Source organism: Oryctolagus cuniculus, chromosome 7, assembly GCF_051225735.1.
Source record: "Oryctolagus cuniculus isolate XC-2025 breed Fujian yellow rabbit chromosome 7, ASM5122573v1, whole genome shotgun sequence".
Taxonomy (NCBI): Eukaryota; Metazoa; Chordata; class Mammalia; order Lagomorpha; family Leporidae; genus Oryctolagus; species Oryctolagus cuniculus.
The window spans coordinates 11,062,627-11,085,577 of NC_142873.1; the positions used below are offsets into that span (position 1 = coordinate 11,062,627).

At 45.7% G+C, this 22,951-nt stretch overlaps 1 protein-coding gene across 5 annotated transcripts in view; it reads left to right on the forward strand.

The window, feature by feature from the left end:
- The first annotated feature begins 1,027 nt into the window (after positions 1-1,027).
- Positions 1,028-22,951, forward strand: part of NCAPG2 (non-SMC condensin II complex subunit G2) — a 69,592-nt gene continuing 47,668 nt past the window's right edge. The window contains exons 1-11 of one of the 5 annotated variants that reach the window (XM_051857035.3): positions 1,090-1,220; positions 1,635-1,780; positions 2,398-2,514; positions 2,764-2,880; positions 5,303-5,491; positions 6,499-6,613; positions 8,356-8,510; positions 14,616-14,750; positions 16,650-16,744; positions 18,941-19,010; positions 21,813-21,899. In XM_051857035.3, the coding sequence (XP_051712995.3) occupies positions 2,803-2,880; positions 5,303-5,491; positions 6,499-6,613; positions 8,356-8,510; positions 14,616-14,750; positions 16,650-16,744; positions 18,941-19,010; positions 21,813-21,899 (924 nt within the window). In that variant the 5' untranslated portion in view covers positions 1,090-1,220; positions 1,635-1,780; positions 2,398-2,514; positions 2,764-2,802. Of the gene's footprint in view, positions 1,258-1,634; positions 1,781-2,397; positions 2,515-2,763; positions 2,881-5,302; positions 5,492-6,498; positions 6,614-8,355; positions 8,511-14,615; positions 14,751-16,649; positions 16,745-18,940; positions 19,011-21,812; positions 21,900-22,951 lie in introns of all 5 variants that reach the window. The other 4 variants (XM_089336859.1, XM_089336858.1, XM_051857033.3 and 1 more) reach the window with 4 other exon arrangements.

Consider the following 22,951-nt stretch of genomic DNA (forward strand, 5'->3'; position numbering starts at 1 on the left):
CCTGTGGGCGGAAGGCACCCGGGCACCTGAGCCGGCACCCCTCCATCGTCTCCCTGTGGGTGGCATCACCCGGGCACCTGAGCCGGCACCGCTCCATCGTCTCCCTGTGGGTGGCAGGCACCCAGGCACCTGAGCCGGCACCGCTCCATCTTCTCCCTGTGGGTGGCAGGCACTGGGGCACCTGGGCCGGCACCCCCTCCATCGTCTCCCTGTGGGTGGCAGGCACCCGGGCGCCTGAGCCGGCACCCCCTCCATCGTCTCCCGGAGGGTGGCATCACCCGGGCACCTGAGCCAGCATCTGCCGCCTCCCCAGCCTGGGCGCAGGGCGCTGGGTCAGGCAGCGGAGCAGCTGGGACCGGCACCGGGACCAAACAGGCACTGGCATTCGGGACCAGGGACTCCCGCGCCCCACGCAGGCCCTAATGGGGTTATTTCGAGGACGTTTTTCGTGCACCTAGTGATTGAAATGGACAGCTGGTCACCGTCTGAAAGAGAATTCAGCCCACTGATAAAGCTTTCATTATAAACCACCGCAAAATGTCTCCGAACGAGGGGAACAAGCACCACAAACGTATCTACATGAGTTTTTTTAAATAAATTCCTAAAAACTGAGAAAGCGAAGGAGTCCAAGTGGCTGCATTAAAAAAAAAAAGTCTGGAAATGCAAAAATAATAAATAAATAATAAAATAATAATAAAAATAATAAATAAATAATTAGCTGACAAAAGATTTAAAGTTGGTGAGCGGTCAGCAGGGTTTTGGGCATTAACTGGCCACCGCCAGGGCCCCCTCCCGCGCCAGATAGCGGACCCACGGGGTCAGGACCCACCGCGTAGGGCGGCGCCCACGGCCGCGGCCCTGACGCGCGATTCGCCGTCTTCCGGCTGCTCCACCGCTTGGCCACAGCGTCTTCTGGGCGCTCGCACCGCGCCCCTCGGACGCGGGGCGGCCGGGCTCCACCCGCGCGGTGACGTCAGCGCAGGCGCGCCGCGCGTGCGCGCCTGGAAGACTGGGCGGGACGGCCCGAGGCTCCGCCCCGGGGGTGGGGCGTGGGAGCGTGGCTCGCGGAGTCGTGCTGCTCTGGGAGCGGATGGGCGGGCGTTCCAGCTATCGCGAGAGCGGCGCTTGATGACGCACGGGAGGGCGGGAGCCGTCGCGGGCGCCGGCGGGTGCGTTTGAATCTGTTCCGAGCGCGGGAAACGGCGGGTCCCGGGGACTTGGTGAGCGCCGAGGTTGCGGAGCGGGATCGGGTTCGAAGTAGGGGCCGCGGGAACAGCTGGGTTCGGGCGGGCGGGCTCCGCCTGGTGGAGTCGGGGTTTGACTTAGCCCGTGGGCCGCCAGCGGCTCTGACGGGAACGGAGGCTGCGGCCAGCGCCCCGGCCAGCGCAGCCGGACTGTGCTGTCCGCCTCGGGGTGGGGCGGGGGGACCCCGAGCCCTGGACTCGGCTGACCCCCGGAGGTCCTGGCCTGAGAGAGGACCTCCCGGCCCTGGTCCCGGAGCGGAGCCCCCCAAGCCCTGGACGCCCTCCTGCGCCAAGTCCTGCGCGGTAGCAGTGCCCGGGGCTGGGTTCGGTGCCTCCGTGAGGAGCGGGTCTGGGGAACTCGACAGCTTTCTGACGCTCGTCTTGACGCAGTTCCAGGCTTGCCCCCCGGAGACGGACAGCCGGGCGATGCGATGAGCGCTCCCCTTGGGAGTTGCACTCGGGCCGCACGGGCCAGGTCTTTTGCCCAGATGGTGCAGGAAACCTAAAGGGACGCCGTGCTGAGGCGTGGACTGAGTGTAAGTTGAACAGTTCGTGGTCAGACGCTGCGGCCGTTACCGCGGGAGTGGGAAGCGGGGCGGTCAGCCCGGCGCCCTGCATCGCGCCTGGGCCTGGAGCGGACGGCAGCGGCCGGGGTTGGGCGGAAGCAGAGCGGGCAGCCTTGCCGCGCCCCGGTGTGTGCGTGGCCGTGCTGGTCAGCGCTCCCCGGGGGTGGTGACGCAGGGGGTCGCGAGTTTCTGCCTGGACACGAAGGTCTAGGGTTCCGGATTGTGACGACGCCTAGTGCCATCCGTAGCGGTCATTATCCCAGCGCGGGCGATTTTTATTTATTTTTTTAAGCGGACGGCCTGTGCTGCACAGGTGCACCCTCATTGGCTGTGGCTTCATCGTTAGGTGCTTGTCTTTCTAGCGGGGTACCTGTTAGCATCAGGTGGCGCACGTGTAAACCGGGGTTCGCTGGGGAAACAGGCTGGGAGGAGCGTGCTCACTTAGTTTCCCCTGGGCGCTCATTATCCTGCGGGATGCGAGGACCTGCCAGGGCGGGGCACTAACGAGCTCCCCAGCGACCCCCGCGCTGTTTTCCTTCTCCCTTGGAATAACAAGTGACTCTAAGCCCGGGGTTTTGTTGATGGAGGTGAATGATGCCTTAGAAAGGAAGTCTTCAGAATTTGGAATCAGCCCGTTCTTTGGTTGAATTGACTCAGATCTGCCTGAACCAGCGGCTTAATAAGGCACTAAAGAGGGCGAGAAGGTGAGCTTCCTGGGGCCACGCGGATTTCTTGATGAAAACATGTCATTAACGTTATGTTGGTAATACTTTCAGTAACCAAAGTAAGTTGTGCTTTAGATACTATAACTTGTTTTTATGTCAGAATGTTGTTAGAAACTGTCTAGATGGTGCAGGAATTTTCTTGTAGTTCTTGAATGTTTTAATTACAAAGCTTATAGGAAAAGGCACATTTGCAAATTTAAGTTCCAGAGTGATTGTGTTTTCCACCAGGGTTTCAAAATAAATGCCATTTGAACAGTCTCATCTGTCATGGAAAAACGTGAGACATTTGTGCAAGCCGTGTCTAAGGAGCTGGTTGGAGAGTTTTTGCAATTTGTTCAGCTTGATGTAAGTTTTATGTTTTAAACTTATTCTGATTTTGGCTGTTACTGTATAAAATAATGATGTAGAAACATCATGTCTTCCAAGTGAAATACAGTTTTTTAGTGAAATTTTTTAAAAAGGTTTATTTATTTATTTGAAAGGCTGAGTTAGAGAGAAGGGGAGAGACAGAGAGATCTTCCCTCTGCTGGTTGACTCCCCAAATGACCGTTTTGGCTGGGGCTGGGCCAAGCCAAAACCAGGAGCTTCATCCAGGTCTCCCACATGGGTGCAGGAGCCCAGGCACTTGGGCCATCTTCCACTGCTTTCCCAAGCCATTAGCAGGGAGCTGGATAGGTAGTAGAGAAGCTGAGATTTGAACTGGCACCTTTTTGGGATGCCAGCATTACAGGCAGAGATTTAACCCACTGTGTCACAGCACAGGTGCCTTCAGTTACTCTTTAGAGACCAATGTTTATGTGTAAAAAGAGAACAAAATTCAGTAGGCTCAAATAGACGTGCTAATGGGCTAAGCTAAGATGTAAAAGATAAGCAGAAGTCAGCCCATCAATCATGACGTTGAGGAAGGACTCATTTAGCTGATGGAACATCTGAAGACTAGAGAAGGCGGGTTGTATTTGAACCTAAAATTTTGCAGAGCCAGAGTATGGAAATGTCAGGTGAGAGAGGGCAGGAGGTGAGGCTAGGGGCTGGGTTACTTGGGCCTTCTACACCATTAGAAGGAGTTCAGACGTCATCCTGAGTGGGGAAGATGGAGGCTTTGAGCAGGGAGGGATCTGGCATTTTGTAGCATTCTGCTGGTTAATTAGCTGTTAGTATGATTCCATTGATTCTTACTTTATTCAATAGGGTAGAATCCATTACTGCCACGATTTTGGTGCTCAGATTGATTCAGAATTGCCTACAGGCAGTCCCACTCCTACCCCTCCCTGTTTTACTTTTTTTTTTTTTAAGAGTTAATTATTTGAACAGTGGAGTGAGAGGAGGAGGAGGAGGGAGGAAAGACTTTTCTCTCTGCTAGTTGGTTCCCAAATGTGCACAGCAGTTGGCCTGGGCCAGGCTCAGCAGGGAGACAGGGACTCCATTTGGATCTCTGCTGTAAGTGGCAGGAATTGCAGCACTTGAACCGGCATCTGCTTTCTCCCAGGGTCTGCATTAACAGGAAGCTGGAATCAGGAGCTGGAGCTAGCGATAGACTCATTCACTGCGATGTGGTGATGTGGGATGGACATCCTTTCTTCCGTCCACTGATTCACTCCCCAAATGGCCACAACGGCCAGAGCTGGGCTGATCTGCAGCCAGGAGCTTCTTCCAGGTCTCCCATGTGTGTGGCAGGGGCCCAAGCACTTGGGCTATCTTCTCCTGCTTTCCTATGCACGTTAGCAGGGATCTGGATTGGAAGTAGAGCCGCCAGGACACAAGCTGGCGTCCATGTGGAATGCCAGCATTGCTGGTGGTCACTTACCCACTGTGCCACAATGCCAGCCCTGGGATGAGCATTCTAGCTCCTAACCTCTAAAGTATGCACTCACCTCATCAGGCAGTTTCTTTACCTAGACCCTACAGCTTCGGTAATGGTCTATAATTTGCTCTGTCAGAGAATGGGTGGAGCCATCTGCTCATAGAGGAAATGAGGACAGTTGTGAAGATCACAAAGGGTCTCGTTTGGCTGAGGGGAGAGAATGATGTCGGGGTGACTGGAAGGCGATGTTGAGGGTCCACATGGGGTTTAAGTGGAATCAGCCGACATGGCTGCCTTTTTTTCTGTTATTGCTGTTATTATTGAACTCTTTTTTTTTTTTTTGTAACCTATTTATGGGTCTCAAGATGGTATACATATGGTTCAATTTTAGGCAAGATTTTGCTAAATGGATGAAATTGTAAACTCCCAGATTAGAATACTAGGAAGGAATAGATGGAGGAAAAATTTGCTACTTTCTATTTCATAATCTGTACGTTTTCCCTTTTAGCAATAAATTTTGAAAATACACCAAACTTTTTTTTTTTTAAATATTTATTTATTTATTTGAAAGGCAGAGTTACAGAGAGGCAGAGGCAGAGAGAGAGAAAAAGAGGTTCTCCATCCACTGATTCACTCCCCAGATAGCCACAATGGCTGAAGCTAGGAGCCAGGAGCTTCGTTTGAGTCTCCTACGTGGGTGCAGGGGCCCCAGGACTTGGGCCACCTTATACTGCTTTCCCAGGCACATTATCAGGGAGCTGGACCGCAAGTGGAACAACCAGGACTTGAACTGGTGCCCATATGGGATGCTGGCGCTCCAGGCTAGGGCTTTAAGCCACTGCTCCACAGTGCCAGCCCCTACACTAGGCTCTTGAACTTCTGTTAACACTTTTCTGTTGATGCCATTTGAGAAGGATACAGTGAATTTTTATGCTTGAAATATGACATTTGCTATTTCTTTTACAGAAAGATGCCTCTGATCCTTTCAGCCTCAATGAATTATTGGAGGAGTTATCAAGGAAACAGAAAGAAGAATTATGGGAAAGGCTGAAGAATTTATTAACAGACATGTTGTTAGAAAGCCCAGTGGATGGTTGGCAGACAGTGCAAGTCCAGGGTGAAGATGATATGGAAACAGAGCATAGTTCAAAAATGGTATGAGTTCTTCAAAAATAACAAATGCTCTCCTTTTCTCTGTTAAAAAATAATTATGTATTGTATATAATTAAATTTTAAGCTAAGCAAATTTTTTGATGTTGGAAGTCAGAATCTAGGAAGTTAAGTTGATTGATTGTGCATTTTTACCATTTTTTAGTCCTAGTGTTGTTAATGTTTCTAATGACAGTTCAGTGTTACTGTTCTTTCAGGACAATTGACTTGTATTCAGAGTAAAAAAAATTTTAAATTAGGGGCAGCGTTGTGGCATAGGAAGTTGAGTCGCCTCCTTTGACTACAACATCCCATATGGCCTCTAGTTCATGACCCAGCTGCTCATTTCCAGTCAACTTCCTGCTCATGTGCCTGAGAGAGCAGTGGAAGATGGCCCAGATGTCTGGTACCCTGCCCTCACGTGGGAAACCTGGAAGAATCTCCAGGCTCCTGGCTTCAGCCTGGCACAACCCTGCCCATTGTGGCCATTTGGGAAATAAACCTGGGGATGGAAGATCTCTCTCTCTCTCTTAGTCTCTTCCTCTCTGTAACTGCCTTTCAAATTTTAAAAAATAAAAAAATTTTTTTTTAATTTGAGAGGTGGGGAGAGCTCCTATTTGCTGGTTCATTCTGCAAATACTTGCCATGGCTGGGGCTTGGGCTGGGTCAGGTTCAGGCTGGAGCTGGGAGTGCAGTCCAGGTCTCATGCGGTGACAGGGATCCAAGACTTGAACCATCATCTGCTGCTTAACAGGGTGCATATCAGGAAGGAATCTGGATTTGGGAGCAGAGCTGAGGTTCAGAACCAGGCACTGAAATGGGATGTGGGCATCCCAGCCAGTGTCTTAACTGCTAGGTCAGATGCCTGCCCCTTGAATTCTACTTTAACTCAGTTTTTCGACTAAACTAACTTGACTTAATTTTAGAAATTTAGTAACTTTTAAATTTCTTTTAAAAATTGAGGTTTAATTTGATGATTTTAATTCACTTGTGTTTTAATTTTTCATTTATAGAGAAAAAGTATAGAAATAATGCATGCAGTTACATCTGTGATTCTCATCTCTGTATCTGTAATAAACGAGAGTGAGAATTTTGAAGCCTTGCTGGAATGTGCTGTTATATTAAATGGTAAGCTGACCTTGTTATAAGTGGCATATTTAGAAGTGGGGCATTGAAATTACTGTGAAAGTGACCTCCTTGTTTCCATGAACATTGTTGACTTCAGAAGCAGACGTGGTGAGAAGGCGTAGCTTTGCAGTCGAACGGTACTCTGCCCTCCAAGGAGCACACTGCAGTGACTGTCCTGAATAGTCACTCTACTTTGGGCTCCCTTTTCCTGTTCTAGATGGTGAAGATGTGTAATAACTGCTACTGTTGATAAACTTTCAGGAAAGTCTTATTGGACTTAAAGGACCAATGACCAAGAACTTATTTGAAGAAAAAATATCTGATTATAAATTTCACAGCGCGTGACTGTTGCTAGATAGTGTCAGGTTAACCAAGAATTTGTGACTTTGGAGTTTTTCCTGTGGTTGTGTTGTAAATATATCTGAGTAGTTGTTGATGCCTTAGTTGTTACTGAGGTTTAACTGGTGGTACTTCTGGTCAAGTTTTAACTGAGCTGTCAGACTATGGTTATTAAAGTTCTTATAGTGTGAATTAATGACAAGATCTGATTATGAAATAGTTATATAAAACTGTAGGTATAAAGGATTAAAGTAATTTAAAGTAATGCATTTTAAGGGCAATCTCCCAAGCTCCCTCGTGATGTGTGAGCATAATTAGTTCATGGGACACACCTTTCATCAGGCTTTGCTGTTCTGAGCATTGCTGGTTGTGTTTCTGTTTACTGTGTTGTTTTATTCTGAATTCTTGAATCTAAATGCAGCATCCTACTAAAAATCTCCCCTAATCAACATAACAGTGACTCTCAAATACTTTGTGAATTTTACTATCAGTTTGTTTTCAGTCTCCAAAAGCTGATAAAATGATGAGCACTACCTTTTATGTTAGTATAATGGCTTTCAGAAAGTCACAGATTATAACTATGCATATATTATTAGTATTATAATTTGATTATAGGGCTTTTCTGTTAATAACAGCACTATAATTTTTATATTCATTATAATGGCAACTTTTACTATTTTTCATCTCTAGGCCAAAATTTGAGGGCTGCCCAATGAGATAGTAGTAAGTAGACCTGACCTGGCTCATTCATTTACATTTAGTTAGCTTCAAGATCTGCCTCTCAAATTTGGGATTTGGGCAATATCTCTCTGAGGCTTACAGTTCTAAAATTCTTTGTTCTAGTTTGTCTTTTTTTTTTTTTTTTTTAAATGACTGACTTATTTGAAAGAGTTATAGAGAGAAAGAAAGGAAGAGACAGAGAGAGAGAGATTTTTATTCCACTGATTCACTCCTCAAATGGCCACAGTGGCTGGAGCTGGGTCAGACTGAAGGCAGGAGCCAGGAGCTTTGTGCAGGTCTCCCATGTGGGTGCAGATGCCCAAGTACTTAGGCCATCCTCTGCTGCTTTCCCAGGTGCATCAGCAGGGAGCTGGATAAAAAGTAGAGCAATTGGCATGCAAACTAGCACCCATGGGGAATGCCAGAATTGGGAACGGCTGCTTAACGCACTACGCCACAATGCTGGTCCCTGCCTCTGGTCTGTTTTTATAACAGGAGTAAAAATTTTAATTAATATTATTCAAGTTCTATAATAATTAGCAGAAATTTTGGCAAGGTAAACATTAGTTAATATTCACTTGGGAAAGCTTTTCGATATACAAAGTCAAAATGCTCTCAACTATTGAATCTGAACTAATAAGAATTTGCTTTATAAACTGAAAAATTACTGTGCTTTGTTTTAGGTATTTTATACGCATTACCTGAATCTGAACGAAAACTACAGAACTCCATTCAAGATTTGTGTGTCAGATGGTGGGAGAGAGGCCTACCTGCCAAGGAGGATATGGGGAAGACTGCTTTTATCATGCTACTAAGGAAGAGCCTTGAGACCAAAAGAGTGCGTTTACTTTCTTAAGTATACACTTTAATAGAAATGGGTTGTTTTGACTATGCGTGGCCTGACTATGGTAGTTTTGAGTTGGAGGATTTTTTTTCAAGATTTATTTGTTTATTTGAAAGTCAGAGTTACAGAGAGAAGGAGAGAAAGAGAGGTCTTCCATTTACTGTTTCATTCCCTAGATGGCTACAACAGCTGGGGCTGGGCCAGGCAGGAGCTTCATCTGGGTCTCCCCTGTGGGTGGTAGGGACCCAAACACTTGGGCCATGCTCTACTGCTTTTTCCAGGCCATTGGTAGAGAACTGGATTAGAAGTGAAGCAACCAGCACTTGAATTGGCACTCATACTAATGCTGGCTTCCTAGGTGGCAGCTTTACCTACTACACCGCAACACCAGCCTTAAGAAGGTGTTTTAAGGCCAGCGCTGTGGCTCAATAGGCTAATCCTCCGCCTGTGGCACCGGCACACCGGGTTCTAGTCCCGGTCGGGGCGCCGGATTCTGTCCCGGTTGCCCCTCTTCCAGGCCAGCTCTCTGCTGTGGCCTGGGAGTGCAGTGGAGGATGGCCCAAGTGCTTGGGCCCTGCACCCCATGGGAGACCAGGAGAAGCACCTGGCTCCTGCCTTCGGATCAGCGAGGTGCGCTGGCCGCAGTGTGCCATCCGTGGCGGCCATTGGAGGGTGAACCAACGGCAAAAGGAAGACCTTTTTCTCTGTCTCTCTCTCACTGTCCACTCTGCCTGTAAAAAAAAAAAAAAAAAAGGTGTTTTAAAACGCTAAGATGTTCGCAAGTCAAGAATGAATGCAAAGGCTCCATATTATACTTTTTTTGGAAAAATTTGTTTGAAAGGCAGAGTTTCAGAGAGAGAGAGGGAGAGACAGGAGAGAGATCTTCCATTCACTAGTGTAACCCTCAAATGGCTGCAATGGCCAGGACTGAGTCGGGCTGAAACCAGAAGCCTGGGACTCCATCCACGTCTCCCACATGGCTGCAGGGGCCCAAGCATTTGAGCTATCTTCTGCTGCCTTCCCAGGCACATTATCAGGGAGCTGGATTGGTAGTGGAGCAGCCGGAACTTGATCTGGCATTAATAGGGGATGCTGACTCACAGGTGGCAAATTAGCCACTGGTGCCACAGTGCCGGCCCTCTGTATTACAGTTCTGATGCCAGGCTTCCTCTTCCATTTTCCTCAGGGTGTGGCCTCTGACCTCCCGGTTGACACTTCTGAGTCACAAAGTGACTGCTCCATTTCCGTCTCCATCTTCTCTGAGTTCTAGGCAAGAGAAGACAGGGGAGCACACAGGGCCAAATCTCAGATTCTGAGTTTGTCTCCATGGCCTCTTCTGTCTGCTGGGTCAGTGAAGAAGGGCTGAGCTACTGAGGTAGGCTGCAGTAACGGCGGCCTGTGCGTGTGCTTGTCTGAGGGGTACACGCTGATGGAGCCTGTGTCCCTAACACCCCACATCAGGGGTGGGCAGGAGTGGACAGGGAAAGCCGGGGGTGGTAATGCATGTAGGATTAGGGATTTTTACTGGGATCATTTCACATTGCAGGGCAGTTCTAAGGAAGTTGCTGCTTAGATGAGGAAGATGTTTGATGGGCGAATGTAACTTGGTCTATTTCTCGTACTTTGATCATTGGTATACAGCTCAGAAATTTAGAAAAATAGTACTCCACACCCGCTGTTAAGACAAAAAGCGTGTGTGTTCATTTTACAAAGTTGGATTGGACAAGTAAAATTCATCCTCAGTTTTTCCATCCAAGGTGGTCATTGTTATTTTGGGAGTATTTTATTTATTTATTTATTTATTTATTTATTTTTTATTTTTTGACAGGCAGAGTGGACAGTGAGAGAGAGAGAGAGAGAAAGGTCTTCCTTTGCCGTTGGTTCACCCTCCAATGGCCGCCACGGCTGGTGCGCTGCGGCCGGTGCACCCTGCCTATCCAAAGGCAGGAGCCAGTTGCTTCTCCTGGTCTTCCATGGGGTGCAGGGCCCAAGTACTTGGGCCATCCTCCACTGTACTCCTGGGCCACAGCAGAGAGCTGGCCTGGAAGAGGAGCGACCGGGACAGAATCCGGTGCCCCGACCGGGACTAGAACCCGGTGTGCTGGTGCCGCAAGGCGGAGGATTAGCCTATTGAGCTGCGGCGCCAGCCCATTTTGGGAGTATTAAGAATATTTCTTTTAGATACCTCCTCTACCACCTACCAATACCCCCCCCTCCCCTTTTTTTTTAAGATTTATTTATTTATTTGAAAGCCAGAGTTACACAGGGAGAAGGAGAGGCAGAGAGAGAGAGAGAGAGGTCTTCCATCTGCTGGTTCACTCGCCAGATGGCCGCAACAGCTGGAGCTGTGCCAATCGAAGCCAGGAGCCAGGAGCTTCTGGGTCTCCACGTGGGTGCAGGGGCCTAAAGTCTTGGGCCATCTTCTACTGCTTTCCCAGGCCACAACAGAGAGCTGGATCGGAAGTAGAACAGCTGGGACTAGGACCAGCACCCATATGGGATGCCGACATTGCAGGCAGTGGCTTTACCCACTATGCCAGAGCACTGGCCCCTATTTAGCTTTTAAATCAAGGCTCTATTTTTTTTTTCCTTAAGGCTCTATTTTTAATGACTTTAAATTAATTATAGTAGTTGTACTCATTTATGCAGTACAGTGTGGCATTTCAATACTGTGTACAATGTGTAATGATCAGAACAGAGAAGTAATTGTACCCATCACTTGATACATTAACCATTTCTTTGTGCTGAGAACATTCAGAATCCTCTCCACTGTCAGTTTGAAATAGGCAATTAGTTGTTGTCAGCGTGGTTCCCTTACTGTGCCACAGAACATCAGAAGGCACTCCTCCTGCCCAACTGCTTCCTGTTCACCGTTTTCTCTCCATCCTCCTCAGTAACCCTTCCCAGGCTCCAGTAACCACTGACTACTTCACCGAGATCAGCTTTGTCGATTCCACATAAATGACAGTACTTGAAGTTTTTGAAAAATGGGATGAACGATAAGTTTTGGGCAGACGTTTAGCCCAGCAGTTAAGAAACTGCTTGGAATACCTGTGTTCCATGTTGGAGTACTGGGTTTGGTGCTTGGCTCCAGCTCTTGACTCCAGTTTCCTGCTAATATAAACCCGGGGGACAGCAGTGATGACTCAGCTAATTGCATTCCTTCCATCCATGTGGGAGACTTGGATTGCATTTCTGTCTCCTGGCTTTGACCTGGCCCAGTCCAGCCATTGTAGGCACTGGGAGAGTGAACTAGTGGGTGGGCGCTCTCTGCCTCTTAAAATCAAAAATTTTATTTTATTTATTTATTTTTAATCTTAAAGACTTATTTATTTATTTGAAAGAGTTGCACAGAGAGAGGAGAGGCAGAGAGAGAGAGAGGTTGGTCTTCCATCTGATGGTTCACTCCCCAACTGGCCACAATGGCCAGAGCTGCACTGATCTGAAACCAGCAGCCAGGAGCTTCCTCTGGTCCCCCACATGGATGCAGGGGCCCAAGGACTTGGGCCATCTTGTACTGCTTTCCCAGGCCATAGCAGAGAGCTGAATCGGAAGTGGAGCAGCCGGGATTCGAACTGGCACCCGTATGGGATGCTGGCGTTCCAGGCCAGGGTGTTAACCCACTGCACCACAGCACTGGCCCCCTAAATTAAAAATTTTACATGTTAAAAATTTGTTTTGGTATACAAATAATTATGTAACTTATGCATAGTTTTATTGTGGTATACATTTTGATGAACTGTGTGAAGACTCTTTGTACATAAGAACATACGGTATTTGTCTTTGTGTGCCTGACTTATCTCTCTGCAGTTCCATGTTACTGCAAGTGGTGGAGTATTATTATTTTTATGGCTGAATAATACTCCATCGTGTCATCCAGCAGTGGCCATGTAGATTGAGTCCATATCTTGGCTATTGTGAGTACTGTCGCAGTAAACATGCAGCGCCAGGTGTCTCTGACTGCTGATTTCATTTCCTTTGTGTTTGTGTGTGTACATGTGTGTATTGCTGGATTAAATGGCAGTTTTGTTCTAGGGTTTTTAGGAGTTTCTGTATTTTCCATAGTGACTAGACTAATTTACATTTCCACCAGCAGCGGATCCCTTTCAATAGAATTCCCCTTTTCTCTGTGTCCTGCCACTGGCATTTGTTTTTTTTTTTTTTGTCCTTTTTGATAATAGCCATTCTTCCTGGGGTAGGATGATACCTCAAGGTGGTTTAGCTTTGCATTTCCCTGGTGATAGTGGTGTTGAGAATTTTTTCATATTTTCCTTTGTATGTCTTTTCAGAAATATCTGTTCAGGTAGTTTGCCCATTTTCAAAAGTGAATTTTTTTTTCTTGTCAGATGAATAGTCTGCAAATATTTTCTCCCATTCTGCAAATTGTCCCCACTGTTTCCTTGGTTGTGCAGAAACTTTTTAGTTTGATGTAATTCCATTTGTCAACTTTTGCTTTTACCTCCTAAGCTTTTGGGTTTATATTCAAAAAATGCTTGCCCAGACCAATGTTCTAAAGCATTTCTCCTGTTCTAGTAGTTTTACAGCTTTGGGTGTTAAATTTAAGTCTTTGATCCATTTTGAGTTAATTTTTGTACACGGTGAAAAATAGGGGCTAGGGACCGGCATTGTGGTGCAGCAGGGTAAGCTGATACTTGCAATGCTGGCATTCCATATTGGAGTGCCCGTTTGCAGCCCGGCTGTTCTGTGCTGCTGTCCAGCTTCCTGCTAATGTACCTGGGAAGGCAGGAGATGATGGCCCAAGTCCTTGGGAGGTGCTGCCACCTGAATGAAGTTCTAGGCTCCCTACTTTGGCCTCATCCAGCCCCTGCTGTTACAGTCATTTGGGGAGTAAATCAGCTGATGAAAGATTTATAGATCTCTCTCTCTGTTGTTCTTGCTGGGCCTTTTAACAAAATAAATATTGAACAAAAATAAAGTGTTGTTATTAAAAAGTTAAAATACTTTAAAAAACTAAAAAACACAGAGGCTACTTTTATTCTTTATCTGGATATCCGGGTTTCTCAGCACTGTTTATTGAAGAGATTTTCAAATATCCCATGTATGTTCTCGAGGCTTCTGTCAAAGATCTGTTGTCTGTGGTTGTGTGGATTTATTTCCAGATTCTCAATTCTGTTCCATTGGTCTGTGTGCCTATTTTGAATGTTCATGCTGTTTGGTTACTGTAACTTTGTAGTATGTTTTGAAGTCGGGTATTGTAATGGCACTAGCTTTGTTCTTTATGCTCAGAATTGCTTTGTCTGTTCAGGGTTTTTTGTGGCTCTGTATGAATTTTAGTAGTATTTTTTTTCTGTTTCTGTGAAGAATGTCATTGATATTTTGGTAGGAGTTGTGCTGAATCTGTAGATCACTTTGATAACATAAATTTAATTTAGAGTTTTAAAACAGTGAAAAATTCAGCTCCTCAGTTGCACTGGTCACATTTTAATAGCTCAGCAGCCAGATGTGGCTAAGGGCTGCTTCACTGGATGGTGCAGACGCTGAACATCTTCATCACTCAGTAACTTCTGTTTAACGGTGCTGGGTATCTGGTTGCTTTTGTGTGTTTTAAAAAATACTCTGTAGAGGCTGATGCTGTGGTGTTGTAGGTTAAGCCTCCACCTGTGGCACCAGCATCCCACATGGGCACCACTTCGTGTCCCAGAGCTCCTCTTCTGATCCAGCTCTCCACATATGGCCTGGGAAAGCAGTGGAGGATGGCCCAAGTCTTTGGGCCCCTGCACCAAGGTGGGAGACACAGAAGAAGCTCCTGGCTCCTGGCTCCTGGCTTTGGATCGGCCCAGCTCAGTCATTATGGCCACGTGGGGAGTAAACCAACAGATGGAAGACCTCTCTCTGTAACTCTGCTTCTCAAATAAATAAATAAATAAATCTATCTTTAAAAAAAATACTCTTTAGAGCTATAAGTGGTATTCGTGGATTTCAAAATTTGTTTTCATTTGTCGTTATTTCTTACTCTTTGATATGAACCATCTAGAATTATCATTATTTATGGTATAAAATATACTTAATTTAAAATACAACTTTACTAATTGTGAGAAAAATCAAATGTAACGTTTTTCTTTTCTGTTTCATTCCTAGGGTGCAGACATATGTCGACTCTGGCATATTCATCAAGCTTTATATTGCTTTGATTATGATTTGGAGGAAAGTAGTGAAATTAAAGATTTGCTACTGGAGTGCTTCATAAATATTAATTATATCAAGAAAGAAGAGGTAAATAGGCTTATTTGGTCTGTTTGTGACTTTTTGCTTTTTTTTTTGACAGGCAGAGTGGAAAGTGAGAGAGAGAGAGAGACAGAGAGAAAGGTCCTCCTTTTGCCGTTGGTTCACCCTCCAGTGGCCGCCATGGCCGGCGCACCATGCTGATCCGAAGGCAGGAGCCAGGTGCTTCTCCTGGTCTCCCATGGGGTGCAGGGCCCAAGCACTTGGGCCATCCTCCACTGCACTCCCGGGCCACAGCAGAGAGCTGGCCTGGAAGAGGGGCAACCGGGACAGAATCCGGCGCCCCAACCGGGACTAGAACCCGGCGCCCCAACCGGGACTAGAACCCGGTGTGCCGGTGCCGCAAGGTGGAGGATTAGCCTAGTGAGCCACGGTGCCGGCCCTGTTTGTGACTTTTTAATAGAGGTTTGTCCTAAGTTCATGTGGCTGTTGTTTGTGGTGTGGTCAGTGTTTTAATAAAAGAGGCACTATTGTATTTATTGTATGTCATTTTTATTGCGTAGTACTAGTGAAGTAAATGCTTTACAAGTACTTGCTTATTTTATCATTAAATGGCATAGTAGCAGGTGTCTGTGTGAATCCCGGGGGAACCATATTACATTTTAAATTAAGAATGATTAAAAATAAGGTTGAGAAAACACTTCCCCATGGATGTGATCTGGCCCTCTGCCCTAATTCCACTTTAATTGGCATTTACTGAAAATCTTCATCACATAGTGTTCTCCATTTATTTTTCCACCCTTCCAGTAAATTAAAAGAGGCTTCTGGACTATGGAAGTGCCCATTGTGGGGTATACCCACATGTGGCTATTGACCATTTGAAATACACTCCATCCCAACTGAGATGTGCCTTAAGTATGAAATACACATAGATTCAAAGACTTAATATGAAAAAAAGGATATAAAATAACTCCTTTATTTTTATTTACATACTTAATACGATAACCATATTTTGGATATATTTCTTTACATAGACTGTTATTAAAATGCATTTAATGTTTCATTAGCATGGCTACTGGAGCATTAAAATTACAGCGAGGCTCACGTAATTCTATTGTATGAGGGTCCCTTGCATCTGGTTTATTGAGCCTGGACTTTGTGTCCGTGCGAGGAAAGCAGAGGAGCTGCAGTGCAGCCTTTGTTTAGCCTAGCAGATGTGTCTCTGAGGGCCTGCAGGGAGTCATCCCTCCCTGAGAGGCAGGAGGGGAAGGCTTCAGGGGAGGAGCAGTACCATGAACATTTTGAAGTACCACTGCACTTGAAAATTGTAGCTTGGCAGATAGCTCTTAACCATGAGAGTACTTCAACTGTGCATGGAACGTAGAGTTTGAAAGATAATTTTGGTGTATTTTGAGAACTGCACATGAAGGGTCTTCAGAGAGTTCATGGAAAATGGGTACTGTGAAAAAACTAGGCCTGAATGCAGACATTTTGTATACTAAAGAGTCTTTTAATTCCATTTTCCGCAAATTTTTTGAAGTACTGTCATATATGAGTCTAAGTTTTGTCATTTACAGATGCTGGAACAAGCTTAGACTTGGCTCCATGTTGACCCTTAAATGTTAGATTTCAAGCACTCTGATTTTTGGATTATGTGGCTCTCTGTAACAGAACCAGAATGAAATGCTTATGGACCAATGGTCAAGTGTATGTAGCTCCATCTCTAGAAGCTGAGGTTCCCCAGAACAGCGGTGCTGCTCAGACTCAGAGAGAGTAGGCTATGTGACTTCCAGCAGCTCAGCCTGCGTGTATAAACTCTAAGTTATCACTAGGTAAACTTCATTTTTAGAAGTAGCTAACATTAACTATTAAATACTCAAAAGAATTGTTTTTAGGAACTTCTTACTTGGTTGCAACTTTAAAATTATGTCCTTTTTTATTTATTTATAGGGAAGGAGATTTCTCAGTTCTCTCTTCAATTGGAATGTAAAATTTATTAAAATGATCCATGAGACCATTAAAAACCAATTGCAGGGATTACAAAAGTAAGTATTAGAGGTAATTAAAATACTATACTGCCTTAATCTGGTATTGATAGATTTTATTTGAGTTGACTTTTTTTTTTTAAGATTTATTTATTTATTTGAAAGTCAGAGTTACACAGAGAGAGAGAGGCAGAAAGAGAGAGAGAGAGGTCTTTTATCTGCTGGTTCACTCCCAAAATGGCCACAATGGCCAGAGCTGCGCTGATCTGAAGCTAGAAGCCAGGAATTTCTTCCATGTCTCCCATGAGGGTGCAAGGGCCCAAGGACTTGGGCCATCTTCCATTGCTTTCTCAGGCCACAGCAGAGAGCTGGATCAGAAGTGGAGCAGCCGGGACTTGAGCCGGCAGCCATATGGGATGCCGGCATTGCAGGCTGCAGCTTTACCTGCTGTCGCTCCCCCTCTTCGTGGAGGAACGACACAGGACCCTGCGCTGTTCTTTCGTCTGCTCGGCCCTCCCCGGGTTTGCTGCTGGTTCTTCCCGGGTTGGCTACTATCCCTTCCACCTCCGTGGAAGGGCAGTTCCCCCTGGCCACATTCCCCACTTTCGCAGGGGAGCGGCACACCGCCAGCCGGCTTTCTTGGGGGCTGCACGGGTTCCCTTAGATGTTCCCCATAGATGTTTCTGGTGCATGCCGTCTCTCTCCTCCTTTATAGTCCTCCTCCGCCAATCCCAACTCGGCTGCCCACACGCCGAGTACGCTGCTCTCCTCCAATCAGGAGCAAGTCCTACAGTTAATTGGTTGAACTGGAGGCAGCTGCGCGGAAGCTGTTTACTTCTCTCCCAGCGCCATATTGTGGGAGAGCAGATGCATAGAATAAGTCTTAATTCCAGTAACTTAGTCCAGTCCGGATTGCTCCCCACAACCTGCTACACCACAGAGCCGGCCCCAGATGGTTCTTTAAATAGTTGTGTGATTTGCCAGTTAAATCTTATCTTTGCTAATAATAAAGTCTGTGTCACCAGTCTTTCTGGTATTATTTTGAATATAATGCATACTTTCCAATTGAATGTGGAGTGAATTATGTGGTGGTTGAAAGAGCTCCGCGGTGGAAGAATCTCTAGAGGTGCCAGGATGGAACCTTCTAGCCCTGTACTGCCACGTCTTCAGGGTGGTGCTTTCACGGCAGATGGTGCTGTCCCTGCTTCAGAGCTATGTACTTAATTTGCTCTTGTACGGAGTACTTTTTTTTTTTTTTTTTTTTTTTTTTTTTAAGATTTCTTTTATTTATTGGCAAGGCATAGTTACAGAGAGAGAGAGAGGGAGAGACAGAGAGATCTTCTGTCTGCAGGTAGAGAGGCCCAAGGACTGGGGCAATCCTCTGCTGTTTTCCCAGGCCATAGCAGGGAGCTGGATCAGAAGTGTAGCAGCTGGGACTCAAACTGGTGCCCACATAGGGTGCCGGCACTGCAGGTAGCGGCTTTATCCGCTACACCACAGTGCTGGCCACAGTAACAGATTTCTAAACTTAACGTGATTCTAAAACCGATTCTGATACTTTAAGGTGGTTTCTATATTTGAGCAAGACTTAGTATCCTGGAAAGTCTAAAATAACTTAAAATCTTACTTGTGTTAAAACATGATTTTATGCAATGTAGGCACCTTTTTAAAGTTTTACTTACTTTTTTGAAAGGCTGAGAAACAGAGACAAAGACAGAGATAGATATCATCCACCAATTACTCTGCCAGTGCCTGCAGCAGCCAGGGCTGGGCGCGGCTGAAGCCAGGAGTCTGGAACTTCACCTGCTCCTCCCACAGTGGTGGCAGGAGCCCAGGCACTGCTTCCCGGGTACATTAGCACGCATTTTCTGCCAGATCACAAGCAGGGCGGCCAGGACCCAAAGCAGCACTCTGTGTGGAATGCGCATGTCCCGGCCTGCTCTATCACAGCGTCCATGATTGTTTAACATTTTCTGACTTGAGAATTTGGTTCTGGGCTTTTTTCTCATATTTTCACAGAAAATAACATAAAGTTCTGGGGAAGCAGTGACTGTGGAGGGAAGTAGTTTGTCACTTTTCTTTCCCATGTCCCCATTTTTTCCTTTTCTCTTCCTACTCTAGATAAATAGTACCTCTACAGATAATTTGTAAAGTCTTAGTCTTAACTGAATTTCTTCTTCACTGAGGTAACGAATAATACATGTTGAAATTATAATTGTTTATACTTGCATTAAAATATTTTTATTTTTTCAATAGATCTTTGATGGTACACATTGCAGAAATTTATTTCAGAGCTTGGAGAAAGGCTTCAGGGAAAATACTGGAGGTATTTACATTTTATTAAATGGTAACACTTTACTGTATTAGACAAGTAGTTGAGGAAGGGTTAAAGCCAAAAATGAAAATCTACATGATTGAAATTGATAGTCTTGACTCATTTATGTGCTAAAGCACAGCCTCTGAGAACCATTGACTTGTGCGGTGAAGTAAGAGTTTGCTCCTCATCAAATATTGGTTCCATGTTGAAATGATGGTGGCTTGGATATATTGGGCTAAATAATATTTTAAGTAATTTTATGTGTTTTTTTTCCTGTTTTATTTTTTAAGATTTACTTATTTGAAAGGCAGAACTACAGAGAAAGAAACAAGAGAAAGGTCTTCCATCCTCTGGTTCTCTCCCCATATGACTACAACTGCTGGGGCTGGGCCAGGCCAAAGCCAGGGACCAGGACTTCCTCCAGGTCTCCCACGTGGGTGCAAGCACCTGGGCTGTCCTCCACTGTTTTCCCAGGTGCATTAGCAGGGAACTGGAATAAAAGTGGAGTGGCCGGGGCCGGCGCTGTGGTGCACTGGGTTAAAGCCCTGGCCTGAGGCGCTGGCATCCAATATGGGTGCTGATTCTAGTCCTAGCTGGTCCTCTTCCAATCCAGCTCTCTGCTATGGTCTGGGAAGGCAGTATAGGATGACCCAAGTCCTTGGGCCCCTGCACCCACTTGGGGGACCCGGAGGAAGCTTCTGGCTCCTGGTTCCTGGCTTCTGATCGGCATAGCTCCAGCCATTGTGGCCACCTGGGGAGTGAACCAGTGGATGGAAGACCTTTCTCTTTGTCTCTGCCTCTCTCTGTAGCTCTGTCTTTCAAATAAATAAAATACATCTTTAAAAAAAAAAAAAAGTGGAGCAGCAGAGAATTGGATTTGTAGCTTGCATTCTGTTTTTGCTGGACATTGAGGTTATTATTTTGAACTAGTCTAACTTCTTTTTTTTTTTAATATTTATTTATTTGAAAGGCAGAGCCACAGAGAGGCAGAGGCAAAGAGAGGGAGAAGTCTTCCATTCCCTGGTTCACTCCCCAAATGGCCACAATGGCCAGAGCTGGGCTGAGCTGAAGCCAAGAGCTTCTGGGTCTCCCACGTACGTGTAGGGGCGTGGGTATAGGGGTCCAATGGCTTGGGGCCATCTTTTACTGCCTTTCCAGACCATAGCAGAGAGCTGGATTGTAAGTGGAGTAGCTGGGACTTGAACCGGTGCCCATATGAAATGCCGGCACTGCAGGCAGCAGCTTCACCCGCTGCACCACAGCGTTTGCTCCTGGGCTAACCTTTAATGACTGTTAAGTTTATGTTATGAACACATGGCTGAGTAGTTCACAATCCCAATTAAATGTTTAAAGACCCCTTTGGACAAAAGTCAAAGTACTTTTGTCAGTTATTCTTTATCTTTTCTAAAATGTGTTTTTTGTTCCAAGTTAGAAAGGGCCTTGGCAGAGCAGCTTTGATAATACTGGCTTTTGTCCTTTTGGAGCACAGTTATCCCCTGGTGGCAGCAGGGGGGCCACTGTGGACCGAGCCAGTGATTTTGGTGTTTGCCATTTATTTCTGTTCACTCTGCTCCTCTGTCCCACATCAGACTGATTTGTGTGTGGAAAACACAGAATTAACGGATGGATTGTACTGGTGACAACTTTTAAAATAGTTTCACAATTATTAAGTTTTTGGGTATAAAGGCAAAACCAGGGCAATACGTTATTAATTGTTTTATTATTGCATAAAACTTTTCCTTGTTTTAGTAAATGATTAAGTACTTATCCTCATCTACATGAAAGAGTGACAGAGAGAGATCTAGCTATCATCCATCCGCTGGTTTACTCCGCAGATGCCTGCAGCAGCCTAGAACTCCATCTGGGTTTCCCTTCTGGGTGTCAGGGGCCCAAGCACTTCAGCCATCATCTGTTGCCTTCCACTGTGCATGCCCAGGAAACTGGTTGGGAGCAGAGTAGTTGAGACCTGAGCTGGCACTCCGATACAAGTTGTAGGCTTTCCAACCAGCCGTGCATTACAACAGCCCCATAAAACCTGTTCTTAGGAAAGAATAGTTGTCCTTTTTTTTTTTTTAAGATTTACTTATTTATTTGAAATGCAGAATTGCAGAGAGACAGAGGCAGAGAGAGAGAGAGGTCATCCATCCGCTGGTTCACTCCCCAGATGGCCACAAAAGCCGGAGCTGAGCTGATTCGAAGCCAGGAGCCAGGAGCTTCCTCCAGGTCCCCCATGCGGGTGCAGGAGCCCAAGGACGTGGGCCATCTTCTGCTGCTTTCTCAGGCCATAGCAGAGAGCTGGATCAGAAGTGGAGCAGCCGGGACTTGAACCAGCACCCATATGGGATGCCAGCACTGCAGGCGGCGGCTTTACCTGCTATGCCACAGCGCTGGCCCCAGAATATTTGTCCTTAAAGTGTTTTATCCCCCAGTAGTATTTTAAAAAATAGGGGTTTGTAATTAACCTATTTATTTGACTATTTGATACAAAATTAGCACCAACAGCGTGTATTTCTCAGTCTCATCCCCTTCGCTTCCTCCCTTTTTAAGTTTTTAAAGCAGTTCCAGGTATGATATTTCATTTCTACATGCTACATATGTGTCCTAAAAAGTGTGGCTATGTAGCATTCTTACAATATGTAAAAAATTCATAGTAAGTCCTCTGTGATTTTTTAAAGTAATCAGGGCATGTTTTCCTTATGAAACAGAAGTACAGGTGCAGCCTCAGACCTTTGTTGTGCTCTGTGGCACTGCTTGTCATGTGGACTTTGGGGTGCACACACCAGGTTCTTTACGTTGTACTTCTTGTTTTAGGCCATTGAAAATGATTGCATCCAGGACTTCATGTTCCACGGGATCCACCTTCCGAGGAAGTCTCCAGTGCACTGCAAAGTACGAGAGGTGAGTGACACACTTTTAATCAGACTGATTGCTAAATTGTTTTTGAAATGATGTCTCATCTTTTTTGTCTTTAGATTATTGTTTTGGTCACATTTAAAAATGAGTGAAGCTTTCACATCAACAGAAGGATTTCTCAGAATCTTATATTGGATGTCTAGCAGTTTATTTCTGCCACTGAAGTTTTAATGAGGAAAGCAAAATTATCTGCTATTGTTAATATAATCGCAACTTTGAGTACCTTTTAATTCAATCTTTTTACATAGAAATCTAGAATCATCACTTTCTAACTATTTTTTAGAGATCTCAGAAAATATTTGAAATTATTACTGTTTTTTAAAGATTTATTTATTTGAAAGGCAGAGTTATAGAGACAGAGGAAGGAAGAGCAGATGGGAGGGAGAGGGAGATGGATATTCTTTTGATTTGCTCTCTACATGGCTACAATGCTGAGGCTGGGCCAGGCCAATGCCAGGAGCCTGGAACTCCATCCAGGTCTCTCAAATGGCTGACAGAGACTGAAGCACTTGGTCATCTTTTTTTTTTTTTTTTTTTTTTTTTTTTAGCTTTAAAAAAATAATTTAATTGATAGGCAGAGTTAGAGAGAGACACGGAGAGCTTCCTTCTCCTGGTTTACTCCCCAAATGACTGCAATGGCCGGGCTAGGCCTACCCAAAGCCAGGAGCTTTTTCCAGGTCTCCCACTTGGGTGCAGGGGCCCAAGGAACTAACCCGGTTATCTTCCACTGCCTTCCCAGGCGTATTTGCAGGGAGCTGGATCAGAAGTAGAGCTGGCCCCCATATGAGATCCTGCATTGCAGGCAGTGGCTTACCCACTATGCCACAACGCCAGCCCCACTTGGGTCATCTTTTGGTGCTTTCCCAGCTCCATTAGCAGGGAGCTGGATTACAGGTGGAGCAGCCAGGACCTGGCTCGTGCTCATGGGCTGCTGACATTGCATGCAGTGACCTAACCCCCTGAGCCATAAAGCTTGCCCTGGGAATTATTTTTGTTACTGACTTTTATACATTAAATTTGCAATTTTATATTTTGGA